The sequence below is a fragment of the Zootoca vivipara genome, chromosome 3 (genome assembly GCF_965207765.1).
Source record: "Zootoca vivipara chromosome 3, rZooViv2.hap1.1, whole genome shotgun sequence".
Taxonomy (NCBI): Eukaryota; Metazoa; Chordata; class Lepidosauria; order Squamata; family Lacertidae; genus Zootoca; species Zootoca vivipara.
In genome coordinates this window covers 9057221-9077553 of record NC_142586.1, presented here as the reverse complement: position 1 = coordinate 9077553, position 20333 = coordinate 9057221, and the positions used below count along the sequence as shown (strand labels likewise).

At 44.6% G+C, this 20333-nt stretch overlaps 1 protein-coding gene across 2 annotated transcripts in view; it reads right to left on the bottom strand.

Moving 5' to 3' along the window:
* The window catches only part of SIL1 (SIL1 nucleotide exchange factor), a 44884-nt gene that overhangs the window by 11201 nt on the left and 13350 nt on the right, over nt 1-20333 (bottom strand). For both annotated transcript variants that reach the window (XM_035110172.3, XM_035110174.3), the window contains 3 exons: nt 15713-15824; nt 11319-11510; nt 8586-8707 (listed from right to left, as the gene is read on the bottom strand). In XM_035110172.3, coding sequence (XP_034966063.1) covers nt 8586-8707; nt 11319-11510; nt 15713-15824 — 426 coding nt within the window. The remainder of the gene's footprint in view (nt 1-8585; nt 8708-11318; nt 11511-15712; nt 15825-20333) is intronic.

Below are 20333 nucleotides of genomic sequence, written 5' to 3'. Positions count from 1 at the left end.
ATGTACCACATGGTGTTCCCCTCTCCTCGTTTAATCCCGACAACCCTGTGAGGTAGGTCAGGTGCTGAGAGTCAGTGACTGCTCCAAGGTCACGCAGGGACCTTCATGGAGGGATCTGAACCTTCATCACCAAGGTACCAGATTGACACTCTAACCACTATGCCACGGTACCTCAGAAAGCTTCTGCTCTGAGCAACGGCCTTGGCAGCTTGGGGGTTTGGGTTTGGGCAAACAGGGTGAGGCGATGCCAGGCTTCAACGGTAGCTGGGTAGCTCCATGGAGAGCTTAAGGCTGGAGACTCTAAGGCAGACATGGCCAAACTTGGCCCTCCAGGTGTTTTGGGACTACAATTCCCATCATCCCTAGCTAACAGGACCAGTGGTCGGGAATGGTGGGAACAAAAATATACAAAAATATACTGAAACAGAACTTCTGTTCAGTGTATCTGACGAAGTGTGCATGCACACGAAAGCTCATACCAAAATAAAAACTTAGCTGGTCTTTAAGGTGCTACTGAAGGAATTTTTTTATTTTGGTTCGACTCAGACCAACACAGCTACCTACCTGTAACTAATTTTTTATTATTATTATTATTATTATTATTATTATTATTATTATTATTATTATTATTCCAGTTCTTATCAAGGCGAAAGGCTTTGGTAGAAAGAGGCATCTGAAAAAATGGAAGCAGGAAGGAAACAAGCCTTTTAATGTAAGCAAGAAGTGCCAGCTACCGCATGAGCTCAATGCTGCAACGCGAGAAACATTTCGGGACCGTAAGCGGCCGGTGGATGTTGGAAAACCACTGTATAATTGAGCATTGCAAGTGGAAGTGAAATATGACCAGCATAAGTTGAACCAGTGGAAATGAGATGTAGGCCATAAGGGGCACTTGGGCTGAGCCTTTTAAGTGTCACAGCAACTTGTTCATAAAACACTCTGCCACAGATTGCTGCTTCTCCCAGCACTCTCCCCGCCCGCCCGCCCCGTTTTATTTTTACAGATTATTCCATTCATCTGCTCACTTAAATGTCACATCTGTTCCTTAATATTTTTAATTCAAGCTCATTTTCCACCTCTCCTTGGCTCTTCTGTTTCGATTAACTTGACGATTTATTTAAACACTTATTATCCGGAGCTGCGTAATCTTATTCTCGGATCAGTCTTTCAGCTCGAAGGGAATAGGTGCTTCCCTCCACAAAAGTCAAGGTGCAACCAGTCATATGCAGTTTCCCTCGAGGACTGAGGGAAAAGAAATGGGCTGAATCCTCTGGGGATCAGTTGGCACTGCAATTCTTCCTTATCACACGACTTTTAGACTTCGCCTTTATTCCACGGACCTGTTTTGCTTCATCAGGACTGCAGCAGCAGTGTGAGCCTTCAGATCATGCAAAACTACCCATCTCTAGAAAATCCAGGACCCTTCCAAAGTCATGATCGGAGTAGATCCATTGAAATCGACAGGCTTAAGTTACTTGTGCAATGGATTTCAATGGGTCTACTCAGAGCATGACTAGCAGCGGCTATCACCCCCCATGTTATGTGCTTAATTTGCCTATTGGAAAAGTGCCTTTCACAACCCTCAGACTCAACTGGGTCCACTGGGAACCATTTGAAACAGAAGTAGCATGATTTTCAATAAGCATGTTGCCGTTTGTTACAGAGCAGGGAATTTCCTTCTTAATCGAGCCAACTAAAGTGCTCCTGACCTGGACCGTAATGTATGGCAGAGAAACAAAACACCCTACCTGGTGATTTCACAACTGGTCCATGTGTCAGGATTAGACCGACAGATACTGCTATTTAACTGTCAAATTGGAATAGGTTTAGGAGAGATGACATCACATCCAAAAAAGGTATTGAATTTGTTCCCCTCCCTGTAACCTCTTGCCAGTGATATTATACATATGGTCTTTTATCTATGAAACACTTGATCCATATAAATGCACTCAACTGCATGAATATTTAAGTCTCCTTCGCACAATCAGACAAAACACGCCCCAGCTCAATTCTATCCTTCGCACAATGTACTTGCAACCCTGACTCAACAACTATCATTTTCATGATGTTCTGTATTGAAGGAGCGTCTCCACCCCCATCGTTCTGCCTGGACACTGAGGTCCAGTACCGAGGGCCTTCTGGCGGTTCCCTCGTTGCGAGAAGCCAAGTTGCAGGGAACCAGGCAGAGGGCCTTCTCGGTGGTGGCGCCTGCCCTGTGGAACGCCCTCCCAACAGATGTCAAAGAGGAAAACAACTACCAGACTTTTAGAAGACATCTGAAGGCAGCCCTGTTCAGGGAGGCTTTTAATGTTTAATAGATTATTTTATTTCATTTTTCTGTTGTAAGCCGCCCAGAGTGGCTGGGGAAACCCAGCCAGATGGGCGGGGTATAAATAATAAATTATTATTATTATTATTATGTTTTTAACGTGTTATCCTACTAGCACTCAGAAATGCCAACAGGATTTCTTGGTCCCAGTATACTGTCTGGGAATCAGGCCCTCACCCCAAATCAATCTATTGACAAGATCTGCTGCTTATGTAAATATATATTAACTTAACTCTAGCCTGCTTCACAGGGTTTTTGCAAATATAAAAGGGGGAGAATCATGTACATAACCGTGTGCTCCTAGGTGGAAAATATACAAATATATGTTGCACAGTATAGATACAGACACAACACTCTGCCAACCTTGAGAAACAAAAATTAATCCTTGCGTAAAAGCACAGTCAAATAGGAATTTTAATGATAGGATTTATTATTATTTGCTGCTTTGGGAGGGCACCCTTCTAAGTCCCAGTTGTGGGTGGTCAACATTCCTTCCTCTGACTGCTAAGCAACCGTGATTAAGCATCCTTCGCAATGGTGCTGCCTGCTGAGCCAACACCTTAAAGCTGCCTCTGTGTTTTGTTTTATAACTTTCTTTAGGAGTGTCTGATTGACTTTTTTTTTAAAAAAAAGAAAGCTAAGTGTATGGGGTCCCTGCTAGCTTGGGGCCTGGTACATGTGCACCCCCTCTTTAGCCCCCATCGGCAGCCCTGCTAGCACTTAACTGTTGGAGGTATGCCCAGGAGGGGGGGGGGCAAGTGCTGGTGTTGCTATTTGTATTTGATCGATTTAAGCCGATTTTTCTTAAGAGCTGGCCCAGCACAGGAGAGGGTTCCCCACCCCTGCTCTGTTGTCTATTTAAAAAGTTGGAAACATGCACAGAATACTGCAAGTGGCACTACAAACCCCATCACCCCTCACTGCTGGTCTTGCCAGCGAGGGATGGTGAGAGTTGTAGTCCAAACTAGAGCCAGAGACTCTAGTTTGGGAATCACTGGATTAGAATCATAGAGCTGGAAGAGACCACAAGGGCCACCCAGTCCAACCCCCTGCCAAGCAGGAAACACCATCAAAGCATTCTTGACAGATGGCTGTCAAGCCGCTGCTTAAAGACCTCCAAAGAAGGAGACTCCACCACACTCCTTGGCAGCAAATTCCACTGTTGAACAGCTCTTACTGTCAGGAAGTTCTGCCTAATGTTTAGGTGGAAGCTTCTTTCTTGTAGTTTGAATCCATTGCTCCGTGTCCACTTCTCTGGAGCAGCAGAAAACAACCTTTCACCCTCCCCACCCCAGCCTCCCCGGCTGCAGCATCAAACTTGAACAATGCCCCCCTCCTACCGCTGCAGCAAACCCGCCACCCCAACTCAACAACGGCGAGCCTCTAGGCAGGCGACCTACTCTGCTATTCACCTCAGGTCTTCCTCCCCATCTCAACACGCATTTTGAGTGATTATTATACCTCCTTCCCAGAAAACCTCCAGCCTTGAGACACCGCCTGCATTCATTTCTACCCAAAGACTACCATAACACGAGTTTTACAAATGTGCTTTAGAAATGAAATACTGCCGACATTTTCCGGCCTTGGAATCGTTTTGTGAATGGGGTAATAATGAGCGTGTTTGATTGAATGTAGAGGAAGCGGGAGGGGGGGGTTATGGCTCTTATGAGTATAGCAGGACAGCCAGCTGAGCTCAGCATGCAATTGCTCCTTCTCCCTCTTCCCCGCACCCCCCCCCCCCGCAAGGTGTGATGCGGCTTGTTTGCAAAGTAGTTCCTTTTGTTCTCCGCCAAGCATGACTCTCTTCTGGTACGGAGGCCTGCCCTCGGCAACTGTTGCCATGGTTTTTACACTTCAGAGCATTGGCAGCTGTTATTTGCGTGGCAGCGGCTGTGAAAAATGGTCAAGGAAGCCAGGAGCCCCCATGATTTCTCGCGTTGGATCCTGCAGCCTCCTCCTGATCCGCCCCAGATTAAAAGTTGCACCGCAGAAAAGTCGGTTCGATGTGCACAGGGGAGTCGGCGTTTCCTAAGAGGGAAGGGAAGCCTTTTGCCCGAAAGGAATGCATATTGGAAGCAATCCTTTTCAGGGGAAACCCACCTTTTGGACCATCCACCACCGGGGGGTGGGGGGGTCACAATAGGGCACAGCACTAAAACTGACGAATACCATTTCAAGGTACAGGAAGTAGTTTCATATAGCGTCTGCATGGCAATTCTCCCCTCCCAATATATACAATGCTATTTTTCTAGCAAAAGAGGTGCCGGAACTCACCATGAGCACCTCCCTTGTTCTCTTAGAATAGGCACTGTGGTCTAAACCCTGAGCCTCTTGGGCTTGCCAATGGGAAGGTTGGCGGTTCGAATCCCCACGACGGGGATTTTTACCTTTTACCTTTCTTAGAATGGCAATGGCGCCCACCAGAGAGGCGCCGGAATTATCTGAGAAAATGGCTCAGGGTTCACAAGAGACCCATTAAAACATGACTCCGTGCCAGCCTCAAATGGGAGGGGGTAGAAAGTGAAGAGAAACCAGGCCAGGCCAAGCTAAATGCCTTAGCAGCCCCGAAGCGGTCTCCCCAGGACGCAAGCCTGGGCAGTGTGCAGTGCTTTTTTTCTTTAAAAAAATGTTTTGGGGTACTCTCATTTTGACTCAAGAAAATCACCATTTTATAGTTCCAATCGGGGGAAATAAATACAGTAAATGGACAAAATTTACTGTATTTGAAATACTGCCCCTCAACATAGCTGCCAAGTCTCCCGTATTCCCCGGGAAACCCCCATTTTTCCAGCCGTTTCCCGCTGGCAGACCGGATTTTTTTAAAAAAAACGTAAATCCCCTGGATTCTTACCAGCCCGGGGAGGCTCCTTCTGCGCATGTCTGGAGTCTCTGGACATGCGCAGAAGCGATTTCTGGCGCTGCGGCCATTTTGGAAATGGGAAGAGCATGCGTAGAAGCAACTTCCGGTGTCACTCTGCCCTGTTCCAAAATGGCTGCAGCGCGACTTCCGGTTCTGCGCAGCTGCCGATCCCGGATTTTTCAATCTGGAAGTTGGCACCTATGCCCCTCAATGAGACAAAACTTTCATCAGTAAAACACCACACATCCACATTCCACACTGCTTCACACATTAAATGCTCGCTTCCGTCTGGGACTCGGGAAACACCGGGAAAGGAAAGGAAGCCACCATTGGGGGTAGCAATGGAACTAACGATTCACCATGCTAGAGAAGAAACTATTTTTTTATTTTAAAAAAATTAGTTTCTTCTCCCGTTAGATTCGCAAAATGTTTCGGGGCATGTTGTCCGAAGGAAAGCTGACCAGGACGTTTGGCACCGACTTGGCTGCAGGATTTGTCGGAATGAAGGGACTTAGGAACTCCACTCCAGACTTGGAAGGAGTTGTCTCATCCTCTCAATCCACCAGAGCCTGTCTTCACATGCAAGGGAAGCCCCTAACTGAGTGTTTCCCAACCTTGTGCCTCCAGCTGTTTTTGGACTACAACTCCCATCATCCCTAGCTAGCAAGACCAGTGGTCAGGAATGATGGGAATTGTAGTCCGAAAACAGCTGGAGGCACAAGGTTGGGAAACACTGCCCTAACTCACTGAGCGTTGCCTCAGGCAGCAAGATCCACAGGGTCAGCAGATCCCAATGTCAGTCTTTCTTCTCTCCCCTCCACCCTTGTTCCTACTGTAGTTCTTCCCTAGCAGAGTGGGGGGACACCATTTTGGGGTCAACACCAGGTTCCAAAACGTCTTGGGCCAACCCTGGAAAGAACCATGAATTCACATGGATTGAATAATGGAGCAGAAAAGTTTCATGGATTCAGTCCTCTACACTGAAGAGCCCACAATATGGCTTACGTTTGCCATTACTTTGGGTACATGACATGAATTTCAGCCATTTTCTAGGCAGTTCACAAAGGCTGCAACCCTAGACACGCAATTACCTGGTAATAAGTTCCACCGAACTCAACAGGACTTATTCCCAAGTAGATTTATGCATAAGAGTACGCTGTAAATCAATAAGGCATGTGTTTCTTTCACTGCCCAGTACTTAATTTCTCTATTGATTTTTTTTAAGTATTTCTGGCAGGTGTGAAGGTTGTTTGGTAGCCGAAAGAATTTCAGCAGCACGGAAACTTTTCCTTATACCATAAAGCACTAATGAAGTCCCAGGCCGAAAGGAGAGGATTCTGGAACAAAAAGCTTGAAATGAAATTTATGAATAAAATGGACAGGAAGTGTCTTAATATTACCTTTGACGGCATTACCTTGCAACAGAATGCAGGCTAGCCTCTCAGACACGTAATGCCACAGGAAGTCACACAAGTACTGATGATATTTTGTAAGTGGGAGCTTATCAGTCGCTAATAACAGATCCTAAAGGGCACAGGTAGAAGGTCAAAAACATTCACAACCACTTTGACCCATGGCTTACATGCCACTACAGCAATCTACTCCCACCAATTGGTATTAGTGGGCACATTTGTTATTCATTCATTCATTCATTCATTCATCTAAACCCATTTATTCAAAAGTTACAATACAGCTTTGTCCACTGCCATAATACCACAGAGGGATCACACCAATCTTCTATCCCTCATCACTGCCATGTTGGCTTGCCAAAGACCCTCGACAGGAACCCAACTACTGATCTGGTTTACTAGACGTTTTCAATCTATAATTCCCCCTCCGCTCTGCAATGATGACTGCATTAAAATATCCCGTTCTGTGCTCAGAGATGGACATGAGAAACAGTTCCTACCAAGGAGGACTGGCAGACAAAACAGATGTTCTAAGCAGAAATGGCAGAACTTACTGGAAGAATGGGAGAAGGAGAAGGAGAAGGAGATTCAATAAAGAATGGGGAGATTTTATAGACTATCTGAAAAATTATTGCAAACAACCTAATTCATCAGCAGGATTAATATGAATCGAGCAGTTTTCTCTCTGTGTGTGTGTGTGTTTGTGTGTGTGTTAATTGTGTTTACTCCTTAGACTTCCTGTGTGTGTGTGTGTGTGTGTGTGTGTGTAGTCTAAGGAGTAATCAATAAACAGAATTAATTAGGATATGCAGTAGTAAAGGTGAAAGTATAAGAAACCACTGAGAGGAGGGAAGTTGAATCAATTAGATGTATTTTAGTATATGTGTATTTGTGTGATTATTGTAAAACAAAAAATAAAATCTCTCTCTCTCTCTCTCTCTCTCTCTCACACACACACACACACACACACACTGTTCTTCTTCAATAAAAGAGGAAAAAAGAAACCAAATTGCATAGCTGCCAAGTTATCCCTTTTTTTCAGGGAAATTCCCTTATGCTGAATAGGCTTCCTCGTGAGAAAAGGGAAAACTTGGCAGCTATGAAATTGGAACATGTTCTACTATGCATGCCACATCACGATAAACTAAAGGAGTCCTATGGCAATTGAAAATCTTAGTGGATGCGAGACATTCTAAAGCTGAAGTGGTTCAGTACTTTGCTTCAAAAAGGATAAACCTGGAAATTGCATATATGACCTGCAACAGGATTTTGCCCTCTCTGAAATCTTTTCCAAGCAATGCATCTGTCTTCTCTGCGTTGGTACAGCATAGGTTATCATTCAGCGTTATGTTTCTGAAGGGCCTTGAATCCTTTCAGCAAGACATTTATTTTTATTTTTAAAACGAATCACCGTCTGATTACCATCGTCTCTGCTCCAGCATCTTGTTTCTTTGCCGTGAAAAATACCTGGCATCCTGGAAACCTCTACCTGAACAATGGAATGGGCTCACTCCTTTCTGCTTAGTCGCCCTGCAGCAGGTGGGGCTGTTTGGTCCATTTTAAGGCAGGTAAGTAGCCTTGCGCAGTTGCCCAGTAACCACAGGGCATCTTTAATTGTTTCTGAAATTACTAATTTAAGAACCACAGGGAGGGGAACCCGAGGAGGTCCCAATATACACTGTGAAGTGACACAAGATTCTATGCTTTATATGTATTTGTTTCTCTTTTGTCTCTGTTTTTTCTGTTTTTGTCTTTATTGTTTTCTATTGCTGTATTTTTTGGAAAATTTAATAAAACATTATATATATATAAAAAAATGAAATTACTAATTCTGACATCAAGGAGCACTGAGCAGTTGATCACACAGCACGGTGGCCGGATCTATGCCCACCCTTGTCTTATGAGGGAGACTATTACTGCCCCATTTCTTAAGGCTAATCTGTTCTGCCACATTCTCTCTCTCTCTCATATCCACACGGATACTCACCTGGACAGGGCCGCTCCCAGGACGAAGGCTGCATATTCCTTCACCAATGGCTCCGTGCTGTTCAGCCCATTAATCAAAAGCTGGAGGCCACCAATGGAAAGCAAATCTTTTGCATTGTCCACCTATAAAATATGTTGTTCCACATTCAAGCGCAACAATTTGTGCATTTACACGTGAGGGTGGGCGTTGATTTTTCTATTCAGAATTTACACACAAAGCACAATGAGCAAGTAGGTCACGATCAAAACACGTTCCATCCACTTAAAAAAAAGATTAAGGGCAAAACAAAAACCTCTTGCCTCGAATCGTATATAGTGGTACCTTGGTACTCAAACACCTTGGTTCCCGAACGCTGAAAGTAAGTGTTCCGGTTTTCGAATGTTTTTCGGAGGCCGAACATCCGATGCGGCTGTCAACTATTGTTTCTGAGGCTCCTGCGCCAATCAGAAGCTGTGTCTTGGTTTTCAAACATTTCGGAAGTCAAACGAACTTCCAGAACGGATTAGGTTTGGCGCTTTTGTTTTTGCTATTTATTTTGCATTTTTTGTTTTCGAGGCTTTTTCGGTTAATTAGTTTTTGTGACTAGGTGGAACCTAGTTCAGCTACTGATTGATTGTGTGACTGCGGAATTGGATAAAAGCCCCCCCCCCCAATCCAAACAATGACTATCATCAGCGTAGGTAAGAAAAAATAATAATTTAAATTTTTATCATCTAAAATACTGCCTTGTTTATATTATAGTACGGTACATTGATTGTTGCTTTCATTTTATGGATCAATGGTCTCGTTAGATAGTAGAATTCATGTTAAATTGCTGTTTTGGGGGTTGTTTTTAAAAGTCTGGAACAGATTAATCCGTTCTGCATTACTTTCAATGGGGAAAGCACGCCTTGGTTTTGGAACGCTTTGGTTTTGGAACGGACTTCTGGAATGCATTAAGTTTGAGAACCAAGGTACCACTGGCTACAGGAACATCACATTCGAATTCTGAAGATACAACAATACATGATACAAATCGACCCAGAGTGTTGCTTTGCAGAATAACTAACTCCTTTCATTTACTGAAAGGATCAATACCAAAAGGGTGGGAGATAATTTTTGCCCATTCCCCCTGCAACCCCCCGCACTTCTAAAGGGTCTCTCAACTAGAAGCTGTGGGGAAAGCCAGGGAGCAACAAAAAACCCCACCTCTACTCTACCATTCCTCCAGCAGAAGTTTCCTGTGAGCAGAATTCCACCCAAAGGAACTCTGGACCCAATCCTGTCACAACCATCAAATACCGAAGGAATCACTGAAAATCAAAACATGATTAGCTTACTGAAAGCTTCCCTAGACAATACTCTTACTGAAAGGAACGACGCTATCAAAGAAAGATGAAAAATTTATTTCTCTAGGAGACCATTGCTGGGAGCCTGAGGAGTTCTATGTCTCTTACCAATACAAAATGTTTATATTTTAATTTAACAGGCAGGGTTAGAGAGTCAGAAATACTCGGGGACTAGCAATAAGCATTTGTATTATTGACTAGAAACTCATCAACCAGTACAAATGAGGTGGAAAGAGGACTTGAGATATTGATCGTAAGATGACTGAGCCAACAATGTGACACGTTAACTAAGGCTGGGCATTTTAGCCATGACAAATTCTGGCAGGCCTGTCTAAGAAGAAGAAGGGGGGAGTTTTTCTCTCACAGTACAGGAGAGGCCATATATGAACCACTGTGTTCAGATTGCTCAGATTCAAGGAGGTTGCATTCCAGCTATATAAAGTGCAAAGGAACAGAACTAAAATGAGAGTTGGAATTGAGAATTTATCATGAGCCGAGAACTTGGTCAGTTCAGCACAGGAAAGGCCGACTGTAGGCTAGCAGTCTACAAAACCTACAAGAGGAATGAATGCGCAAGGGAAAGTTAAGCTAGGTTATGGCCTTGGCTAGGGTACAAGAATCAACAGAACCCTCTTTTGGTTTCCCTTTTCAAATTCCTCATATATAGTCTGCCTAAGGCACACCAGCGAAAATTCACTTTGCATTTAAGCTCTCAGGGAAATTCTTGCAGCAGCACCAACATTAACTCATACATGTTTACCTAGATTTAAGGCCCATAGATTTTAGTGTAATTTGCTTTTGACTAAGTGCGCTTAGGACTGCAGTCCTAAACGAACACTGTTCTGGAACACTTTCCTTTTGGGCAAACAAGGAACCCATGATTAATTTATAAAAGGACGGATGCCAAAGCTCAGAGCAACCCAATAGCTGTACCATGTAAGCCAAGAGCCTTTCCTCAAGCCTAGGAGAATCCAGTGGCAACGTCACTTTCCACATGACTTTATGCATCTCAGGTGATAAGCCCTGGCACTCAAAAACAAACAAATTACAACAATGAATTCTGGCACGCCCTGGCACAAATTAAAGACCCTTCATTGTTGCGTTCGAGGAAGACTTGGCAAATTCATTATATATGGAAGATTTGTTGCACGTGTGTCTGGACGCATCTAAAAATGCCACGTTCCAAATGTTTACAATCCACTTACACAATTTCACACACGACAGTGTTTACACCCAAATGCTTACAACTGTGTTCATCTGTCTAGGCAAAATGCCTTGTGTGAAGAAGCTGGGTGCCACAATTCTGCAACATCTGGTACTGCAAGAAACCTATTTTTACGATTCCACGTCCCCAGAATATCGCACACCAGCTGCCCATGTTTATTTTTTTAAAAAATCTCCTTACCTGATGAACGTAGTATTCGAGATCATAAAGTGCTGTTATTTTCTCCTCCAACGTCGAAGTGGAACTGTTGAATTTGTTGATTAATTTAAACATAATTTCAAAGTCCGTTTCTAGTTGCAGGTTGAGCTCTCTGAACTCCTCCTTAAGTTTTTCAATGGGACGGAACCGTCTCCTGACATCTTCCTGATGAGCCTTGGAATCGAGGGGAAAACAAACCGAAATAGCACACACCAAAATTAAAACACCGCCAAAGTTATTTATTTTCTTTGTGTTTAGGTATATATGAGTAACCTCTGTTAACTTGCCATGTATGATTTTATGCATGCTGAAGATGCAACTAGATATTCTAAACAAGATGGAAGGTGTGTGATTGGATCTTAAAGGTAAAGGTAAAGGGACCCCTGACCATTAGGTCCAGTCATGACCGACTCTGGGGTTGTGCGCTCATCTCGCATTATTGGCCGAGGGAGCCGGCGTACAGCTTCCAGGTCATGTGGCCAGCATGACAAAGCCGCTTCTGGCAAACCAGAGCAGCACATGGAAACGCTGTTTACCTTCCCACTGTAGTGGTTCCTATTTATCTACTTGCATTTTGACGTGCTTTCAAACTGCTAGGTTGGCAGGAGCTGGGACCAAGCAACGGGAGCTCACCCCGTCACAGGGATTCGAACCACCGACCTTCTGATTGGCAAGCCCTAGGCTCTGTGGTTTAACCCACAGCGCCACCTGGGTCCCGTGATTGGATCTTACGGTTGTTTAAAAGTTAAAAGCAGTTGTGGGGAGGCAGGTTGCATTAATTCTTCTGACCTCCCACTGCTTCCCATTACTCTCTCCAAAGCTGTGCTCAGACCCACTGGCCTACATCTTGCTCACAGGAGCTGAGCTGCGGTAATGCACAACTCTCGTCTTTTGAACTGCTCACATACGAGTACGCCGGGACTTAAATATTCATCAGCACCTGCAACAGGTGATAGTAAGCATATGAGTTAGTTTTAGGACAGGGGCCTCAAGAGAAGGAAAACGACTTTCTCCGAGTTCAAAGTCAAGCAGCTGCCAGAACGCAGTGAAAAGACAAGAAATGTGATTTGCAAACAGCAAGCAACACTCCTCATTATTTACTAATTACGTTTTCTTTAGATTCTATTTGCCGCTCTTACAAGATAGTTAATTAAAAATGCTTAACAGATTAGGTTACCCAACAGACATCAGAAAGGGAAATTAGGTGCTCTCCTGTGAAATCTCGTCACTCACACACAGCTCCTGGAAATCAAACCCGACAAGATTTCTTTTCCCTAAAAACCGGCAGGGACTACCTCCAAACTTTCACGCTCAAGGGACTGGAGACTATTCCCAATACATTTTTAACTGACAGTTTCCAACAATGTCCTCTTTAACCCTAAGCATTCAGGGAATAATTGAGCTTCGTATTAATGCGTATTAATGGGCCAAGGCGAAGGGGCTGCATTACAGCTTCCGAATTTTTGCTGATTTAAGAGCCTCTTCCTAAAATGAAAAAATATAAGGTTCAAGAGCCTCACTTCAAGAGAAAAAGGGGGAGGGGGAAACCTTCCATGAGCCTAAAATACCTTTCAATATCACAGCCAGGCCCCAGAGCATTGAAAAATGATAATGAATTCCTAAGGAACCTACTCTTAATTGGCAGCCTTGGGTCATATTGCTAATGTTTTGTAGCAAGGGAACTGAAGATTATCCATCATTCCCTAAGGCGGGGGGGGGGGGATTTTGGCATTCCCACACATTGCTGAACTAAAACGCCCGTCTTCCATAGCCATTGGCCATGCTGGCTGGAGCAGTTGCGAGTGAGGAGTCTCAACAACATGTGTAGTGGACTTTCAGGAAATGATACATAATGAATAGAAGAAGATGGTGAGGAAGAAGTCATCCCCCCCAAAAAAGCCTGAAGCATTTCTTTTGGGAATAATAGGCACAGGGGTCCCCCCAAAAAATTGGTTAAACTATTTAGGTTTGCTCCTACCGCAGCCAGAATTCTGTATGCACAGAAATGGAAGGACGTTCCAACAAAAGAGGGGTGGATTTTGAAATTATTGGACAATGTGGAGATGGCAAAAAGAAGAGACAAAAAAGAAGAAAAGAATGGAGACCCTTTTTTGGATTATCTGAGGAAAGTATTATAGTAAAATGAAATCGCGGGCAGGACTTGAAATATAAGCAAAGGAATGAGAATGATAAAGGAATGTAATGTAGGATATATGTTTTAGAGAAATATTACATTCATGGCAGTAGATTTGAATAGAAGCATCGTGGAAGTAAGGATGGGAAGTCAAAAACCTTAAGGGAATATTATATTGAAATTGAATTGGTTAAATTGTTTGAAAGCTAATTTTAAAAAAATGAAAAAAGGAGTCTCAACAACATCTGGAGAACAACAGGTTAACCACTTCTGCTCTAGGTTGTTAGCACCTCCCTCAGTTTATAGGCTGAACTGGAGGGCAGCCTATCAAAATGATGGGGGAAAACAGCACCTCTTGCCATGAAAATTGGAGTATTCCATCACTCAGGACTGGCAAATCATGGATAATTACTAGAATGGTTAGGATATTAGACCAAGTAAAACAATGTCATCATTGTCTCTCTTAAGAGCACTCTTATTATTTGCCTCAAGTACAGTGTTAGAAACTCATGATACACAAGCTAGGTGCCAAATGGCTCTTCAAACCAAGGTTACAGTAGCCAAAACGGAATGTCTAGTTTGTTAATTTAATTTAATTTATTGTATACCGCCCTATAACCGGAGGTCTCAGGGTGTTGCCGTTTTGGGGTAAGGAGGCTCTAAAGCAGGGGTCAGCAAACCTTTTTAGCAGGGGGCCGGTCCACTATCCCTCAGACCTTGTGGGGGGCCGGACTATATTTTTTTAAAAAAATATGAAGACATTCCTATGCCCCCACAAATAACCCAGAGATGCATTTTAAATAAAAGGACACATTCTACTCATGTAAAAACACCAGGCAGGCCCCACAAATAACCCAGAGATGCATTTTAAATAAAAGGACACATTCTACTCATGTAAAAACATGCTGATTCCCGGACCATCCACAGGCCAAATTTAGAAGGCGATTGGGCCGCATCCGGCCCCCGGGCCTGCTCTAAAATCTTATTTTTCAAATGATGGGACTGACCATGGTGGATTATCAGTTAAACATCTGCACCAGAGCCCCACCGGCACCTTGGAAAGGAAGCTGAAGCTTCGATGAGGGAAATGAAAAGCTCCTGTGAGAAAGCAGAGCATTTCCTGTTGCAGTCTGCAGGATGCTGCCCAAGTTTCTTTTCTCCCCCCCCCCCAAATCCTCTTTAATCTGTTCAGTTTTGTACACATTGCTTCCATCTGAAACACAGCTGGATACAGCTATAGGTTACCATCAAAGTGTTAAGCTCTCCTAATTGGCAGCTTACGCCATCGTAGAAATTACTGAATTGTAGAACAAAAAACCAAAATGTGCGCGAGAAAATCTGAGCAAGTGAAAGCGGTGTTTTGCAAGAGAACCACGAGAGAAGGGCGGAACGAACACGTACGCGTGAGCTATTCCTATAACCGTCAAGGACAAGGGAAGGAAGGAAAGATAAGACACAGTGGTACGTGAATGCCTCGCGCAATGAAAAACTCGCAGGACGAAAGCGTTTTGCGATCGTTTTGTTTACTCGCAAGACGAATTTTTCTATGGCCGTGCTTCGCAAGATTTTTTTTTAAAAAAATTCCGCAATACAAAACGACTCGCGGAACGAATTAATTTCGTCTCGCGAGGCACCGCTGTAGTTGCTGTGCCTCGTGATTAAATCAATATAAGCTAGGAGAAGAAAGCACTGTCGCCTATGGACAGTATATAAGTATATAAATGCTCCTGCTTCTTCAAATTTGGTGTGCCATCCCTCAACTACTTGCTGGCTGAGGTTGTGTTGCACTGACCTTGCAATGCCTACAGAAACATCCTGTTTTGAGTCTGGGTTTTAATGGCCATCCAGGCTGAAGCCACAGGGTACTGGGTTACTGAACCCCAATATTTAATGCATCTAAATGTGGAAGCCGGACTTGTTCATTAAAGTGAGAGGGACATTTGCTTCCCTCCACACCACACCTCGCTAGAAAAAAAGAAAGACAGCTGTAAAGCGAAAGCAGAAATTCTCAGGAGTCTGTGCTAGAAGCTTGCGTTTCCCATTTCTTGCCAGGCAGCATAGTTTGACAAATCTCGTACGAAATTTCAAGTGGAAGTTCCGTATCTGCTTTGAGTTGAGTTTGCCTCAGGGTATAGGCTTCCCTCATCTATTTCCCCCATTTTGAGTTAAGAACATAAGGGCTATGTTTTCAGTGCTATGTTTGCTATGTTTCAACGCCATGTCGCATTTTCTCGGATACTACCTTCTGAGCCAGGGTATCATCATCTGTCTTCATGCTTTTCTTCATTTTAGACAAAGCCTTCTTGAGTTCTTGCGTTGTAAATGAACTCGGGTCGATATCTATGTGCCCCAGCCTTGCAGAAAACAAAAACATGCACCACACAGATGAACAACTGATCCGCAGTGAGGAAGAAACAAATATTTGATGCGCAACCAAAATCCTGGCCCTGTTTATAACTTTATTTAGCACAGGACAGACAGCCAATGTTGGATCTTGCATTCATTTACTACTGGGTTTTTTTATAAATAAATAAATAATAATAATAGCTGGGATTTGGCAATCCAAGTACATACCGTAAATTGATAACACACTAAAACATTTCTAAGTTCTAATTGTATCTCCCTAAAGCTCTTGTCTGGGAACAAATAAAATAGGTTAGTCACCTCCCCAAGGCAAAAGCCAGATGTTCACAATCATGGAAGTCTTAATATTAAACTCTGACATAAACAAGCTCATTTTAAAATGTAACAGATAAACAATTGGGGGGGGGAGATATAAACCTACAAAATATATATATATAAAAATGAAGAAGAATGTTTCTTTCTTCTGTAATGTTTCATTCCGGGTTGTTTTATTGGATGTTTTCGTGTAGATTGAGAATCCCCCCCTTTAAAAATATAAATTGGTATAGAAATTAAATGAAAAATAATAATGATTTTTTTAAAAAAAGAAAAGAAAAGAAAGAGGGAGCCACAAGTACAAGGGGCAGGCTGCTATCCCTACCCCTGATGCTTCTAAGCCAGGCACCCCCAAACTGCATCCCTCCAGATGTTTTGACCTACAACTCCCATGAGCCCTAGCTAACAGGACCAGTGGTCAGGGATGATGGGAATTGTAGTCCAAAACATCTGGAGGGCTGAAGTTTGGGGATGCCTCTAAGCCTTGCCCCCATGTCTAAGCAAGCAGCAGGCAATCTGAAATCCTGCCTGCACAGAATTCCAAACCACAGACATCGGGTCCCCTGCTCAGACACCCATACCCCACACAGGGATGCCAGGGGTGGGGGTGGGGGTACCATATGACTGCCATGGTAAGGCCACCAACCTTGCTATCGCTTCCTCTCCTTGTAAGTTACATTGGGAAGGGATGTCCCGTAATTTTCCGTGTATAAGACAAGGTTGTTTTATTTTAAAAGCATGTTAAAATATCGGGGGTCACCTTAAACACGGATAGCGGAGAGGCGGGAAGGGCAATTGGTGGCTGCCGTGAGCAGGAGACTGTCAGCGGCTTTTTTTGCGGGTGATTGGTGGGTGTGGCAAATGGCAAAGTCCGTTGGCTATTGGCAATTGGGCGGGGGCTTGGCGCTTGCTTTCGGCGAGCCTGCAGAGGTGATTGTTGGCTTTGTCGATGTGTGTGCGATAGTCTGTGGCGGTCCAGCGGGTGAGCGGTTTTCGGAAACCCCCCCCAAAAAAGCTCAACAATTCTGGGCAATTCCCCCCCCCATTTTCTCAATTTTGAGTCTGTGTTATACACAGAAATATACGATAGTTCAGTGGCAGAGAAGCCATTCTGCAAGCAGCAGGAACCAGGTCCAATCCCCAGCGACTGGGAAAAGGCCCCTGCTCTGTCTGGGACCCCGGAGAGCTGCTGCAACAAGGAGGGCTGATATTGCTGAACTACACATGTGCCCTGATACATTGCTAATTTCAGAACGGTAAAGGCAATTTCCCTCGAAAAACAGCTTCTCAAATAAAGGATAGCACTTCCCCCTATTCAGGTCCCAACCCAAAGATATATCAATCTAGAAGGCGTATGCAAAAATTCTCAATGCATCTAGAAATAAAGAAGCACGGGGCAGGAGAGAAGCCTGTTTGTCATCCTAGATTATCACAAGCAAACCTGACTTCCCTCGTGGTAATTCTACGATTAAGACTAAGGCGACACACGAACACCACCATCTGGCTTGTTTGTAATATCAATGTGAGCCCAAGCTCTTCTGTAATAAATTTCCCTTTGTCAGATGTATAGATGCACATATCTCATTTTTCCCTTGGAGGAAGGGGAGAGATCGCTTCAAACAGCGAGGCCTGCTGACAGTCAACAGTTTCTGCTGAAGCTTAGAAAGAACAAGATTTAAAAGGGTGAGTTTTCAAGTGTTTCAGAGGAAAGGGCTGAGCGCTGATGAATTGCTAATTCCATCTTCAGATTTCCCCCTGCAGTTCTTGAAATCTCTCTCTTCAGCCAGTTGTTCTATGAAGGTGACAATGTTGATTCTTCTCTACTCATCAGACCCGCGATATTTGCTGAGCCTGGATGCCACCACAGCCCCCACCTGCTTATGAGGACTGCCAACCCAACCCAACAAAGGACAGGTGTTCTCAACATCCTGTAGCAAACTCCACAGTATTGACCATAGCTGTCAACCCTCCCGTTTTTTGCAGGAAACTCCCTTATTTCAATCCGTTTCCCGCTGCTATCCCGGATTGTTAGATATCCCGTAAATTTCCCGGATTTGAAGCAACTTCTCTCCTTCCCTGCTGACCAGGGAGGCTCCACTCGCCGCGCCCCCCCCCCCAGCGAGCGAGCACCCAGCCGCCGTCCAGTAAAACGCCTCGCTCGGTGGCTGGCTGTTCGCTCACTTGCCGAGTGCTGCTGGAAATCGCCTCTGCGCATGCCCGGGCATGCACAGAACCAATTTCTGGTGCCGCTCTGCCCATGTCTGGGCACCGGAAATCGCTTCTGCGCATGTCCAGACATGCACAGAAGCGATTTCCAGTGCCCAGACATGGGCAGCCCGGTACCGGAAGTCGCTTCTGCGCATGTCTGGACATGCACAGAACCTATTTCTGGTGCCGCGCCGCTGGGTGAGGCTGCTGATCCCTTATTTTCCAATCCAGAAGTTGACCGCTATGGTATTGACTTGCTTTCCCAGTTCATGTCCTAATGCTACAGTTTCTTAACAAATTGTACTAGATTTTCGATCTATTGGTCCAGCTTGCAAGGAGACGATTTGATTTCCCGCAATTCAAAAATTGCATTTGATACTACATCAACTCCTGGCGAACCTCCCCCTCCTATCACATGGGGCGGCATCCGAGTGCTATCCCTCCACCGATGGAATGTATCCACCAATAGAATGGAGAGGGGGACCATTTTCGGTGGTTCTTCTTCCACTCTCATCAAAAGTTGCTTCCAAGGGTGGATGGATACTCTGCAGTGAACTGCAGGAGAGAGCACAGGAGGAGAGGAAGAGTTGCCCAAAATTGGGCCCTTATCCATGTTGATATATTGCCAAGATAAACTTGAAACCGGCCTTGAAGCCCATCCTTGAGACACACCTAAACTATCTGCTTAGCAGATGCAGTCGAGCGTGTTGGTCAGTGTGGCTGCCAGAACATGTGAAAGTCTTCACGTGAACCTGTCTCTCTGACTGGATAGCTGAAGGCAGCAGAGATCTGTACAGTGGTACCTTGGTTTTTTTCCAGGGAGTCTTCTCTTCTCATGAGGAGGCCAAAGTATTGGAGCCTCAGCTTCACGATCTGTCCTTCCAGTGAGCACGCAGGACTGATTTCCTTAAGAATGGATAGGTTTGATCTTCTTGCAGTCCATGGGTCTTGGGAAAGATGGAGGGTAGGCAGTGGAAGACAGGAGTGCCTGGTGTGCTATGGTCCATGGGGTCACACGACTAAACGACTAAACAACAACAACAACCTTGGTTTACAAACTTAATCCAATCCGGAAGTCCGTTCTTAAACCAAAGCGTTCTTAAACCAAGGTGTGCTTTCCCATAGCAGCAGGGGACTCAATTTACACACACAACAGGAAGCAGAACATGTTCTGCTTCCAAGGCAAAGTTCACAAACCAAAACACCTACTTCCGGGTTTGCAGCGTTCTTAATCCAAGTTGTTCATAAACTAAGCTGTTCTTAAACCAAGGTGTTGTTGTTTAGTCGTTTACTCGTGTCTGATTCTTCGTGACCCCATGGACCAGAGGACGCCAGGCACTCCTGACTTCCACTGCCTCCCGCAGCTTGGTCAAACTCATGTTGGTAGCTTCGAGAACACTGTTCAACCATCTCGTCCTCTGTCACCCCCTTCTCTTTCCCAACATCAGGGTCTTTTCCAGGGAGTCTTCTCTTCTCATGAGGTGGCCAAAGTATTGGAGCCTCAGCTTCAGGATCTGTCCTTCCAGTGAGCACTCAGGGCTGATTTCCTTCAGAATGGATAGGTTTGATCTTCTTGCAGTCCATGGGACTCTCAAGAGTCTCCTCCAGCACCGTAATTCAAAAGCATCAATTCTTCGGCGATCAGCCTTCTTTATGGTCCAGCCCTCAAGGTACCACAGTACAAAGGTATCACAGTACATAGTTTTCTTATTTTATACATAGACCAGTAGCATTGTGCAACTTGTAATGGGAATGATAAATACTTTAGAGAAGAACTGGACGGGTGAGATGGTTACTCCTGTCATGGGATTTCACCAAGAGAGGGTAGACTGCTGCTGCTGCTGTTGTGAAGATGCAGGAAGACTTTCTGAGTAACTTTGCTGAGATGGGGGGAAAGGAACTCAAAGAGTTGGAGCTCGCACACCACTGACAGAATGGAAGAATGGAGCAGCTCTAGGAGGCATCAGGGAACTGTG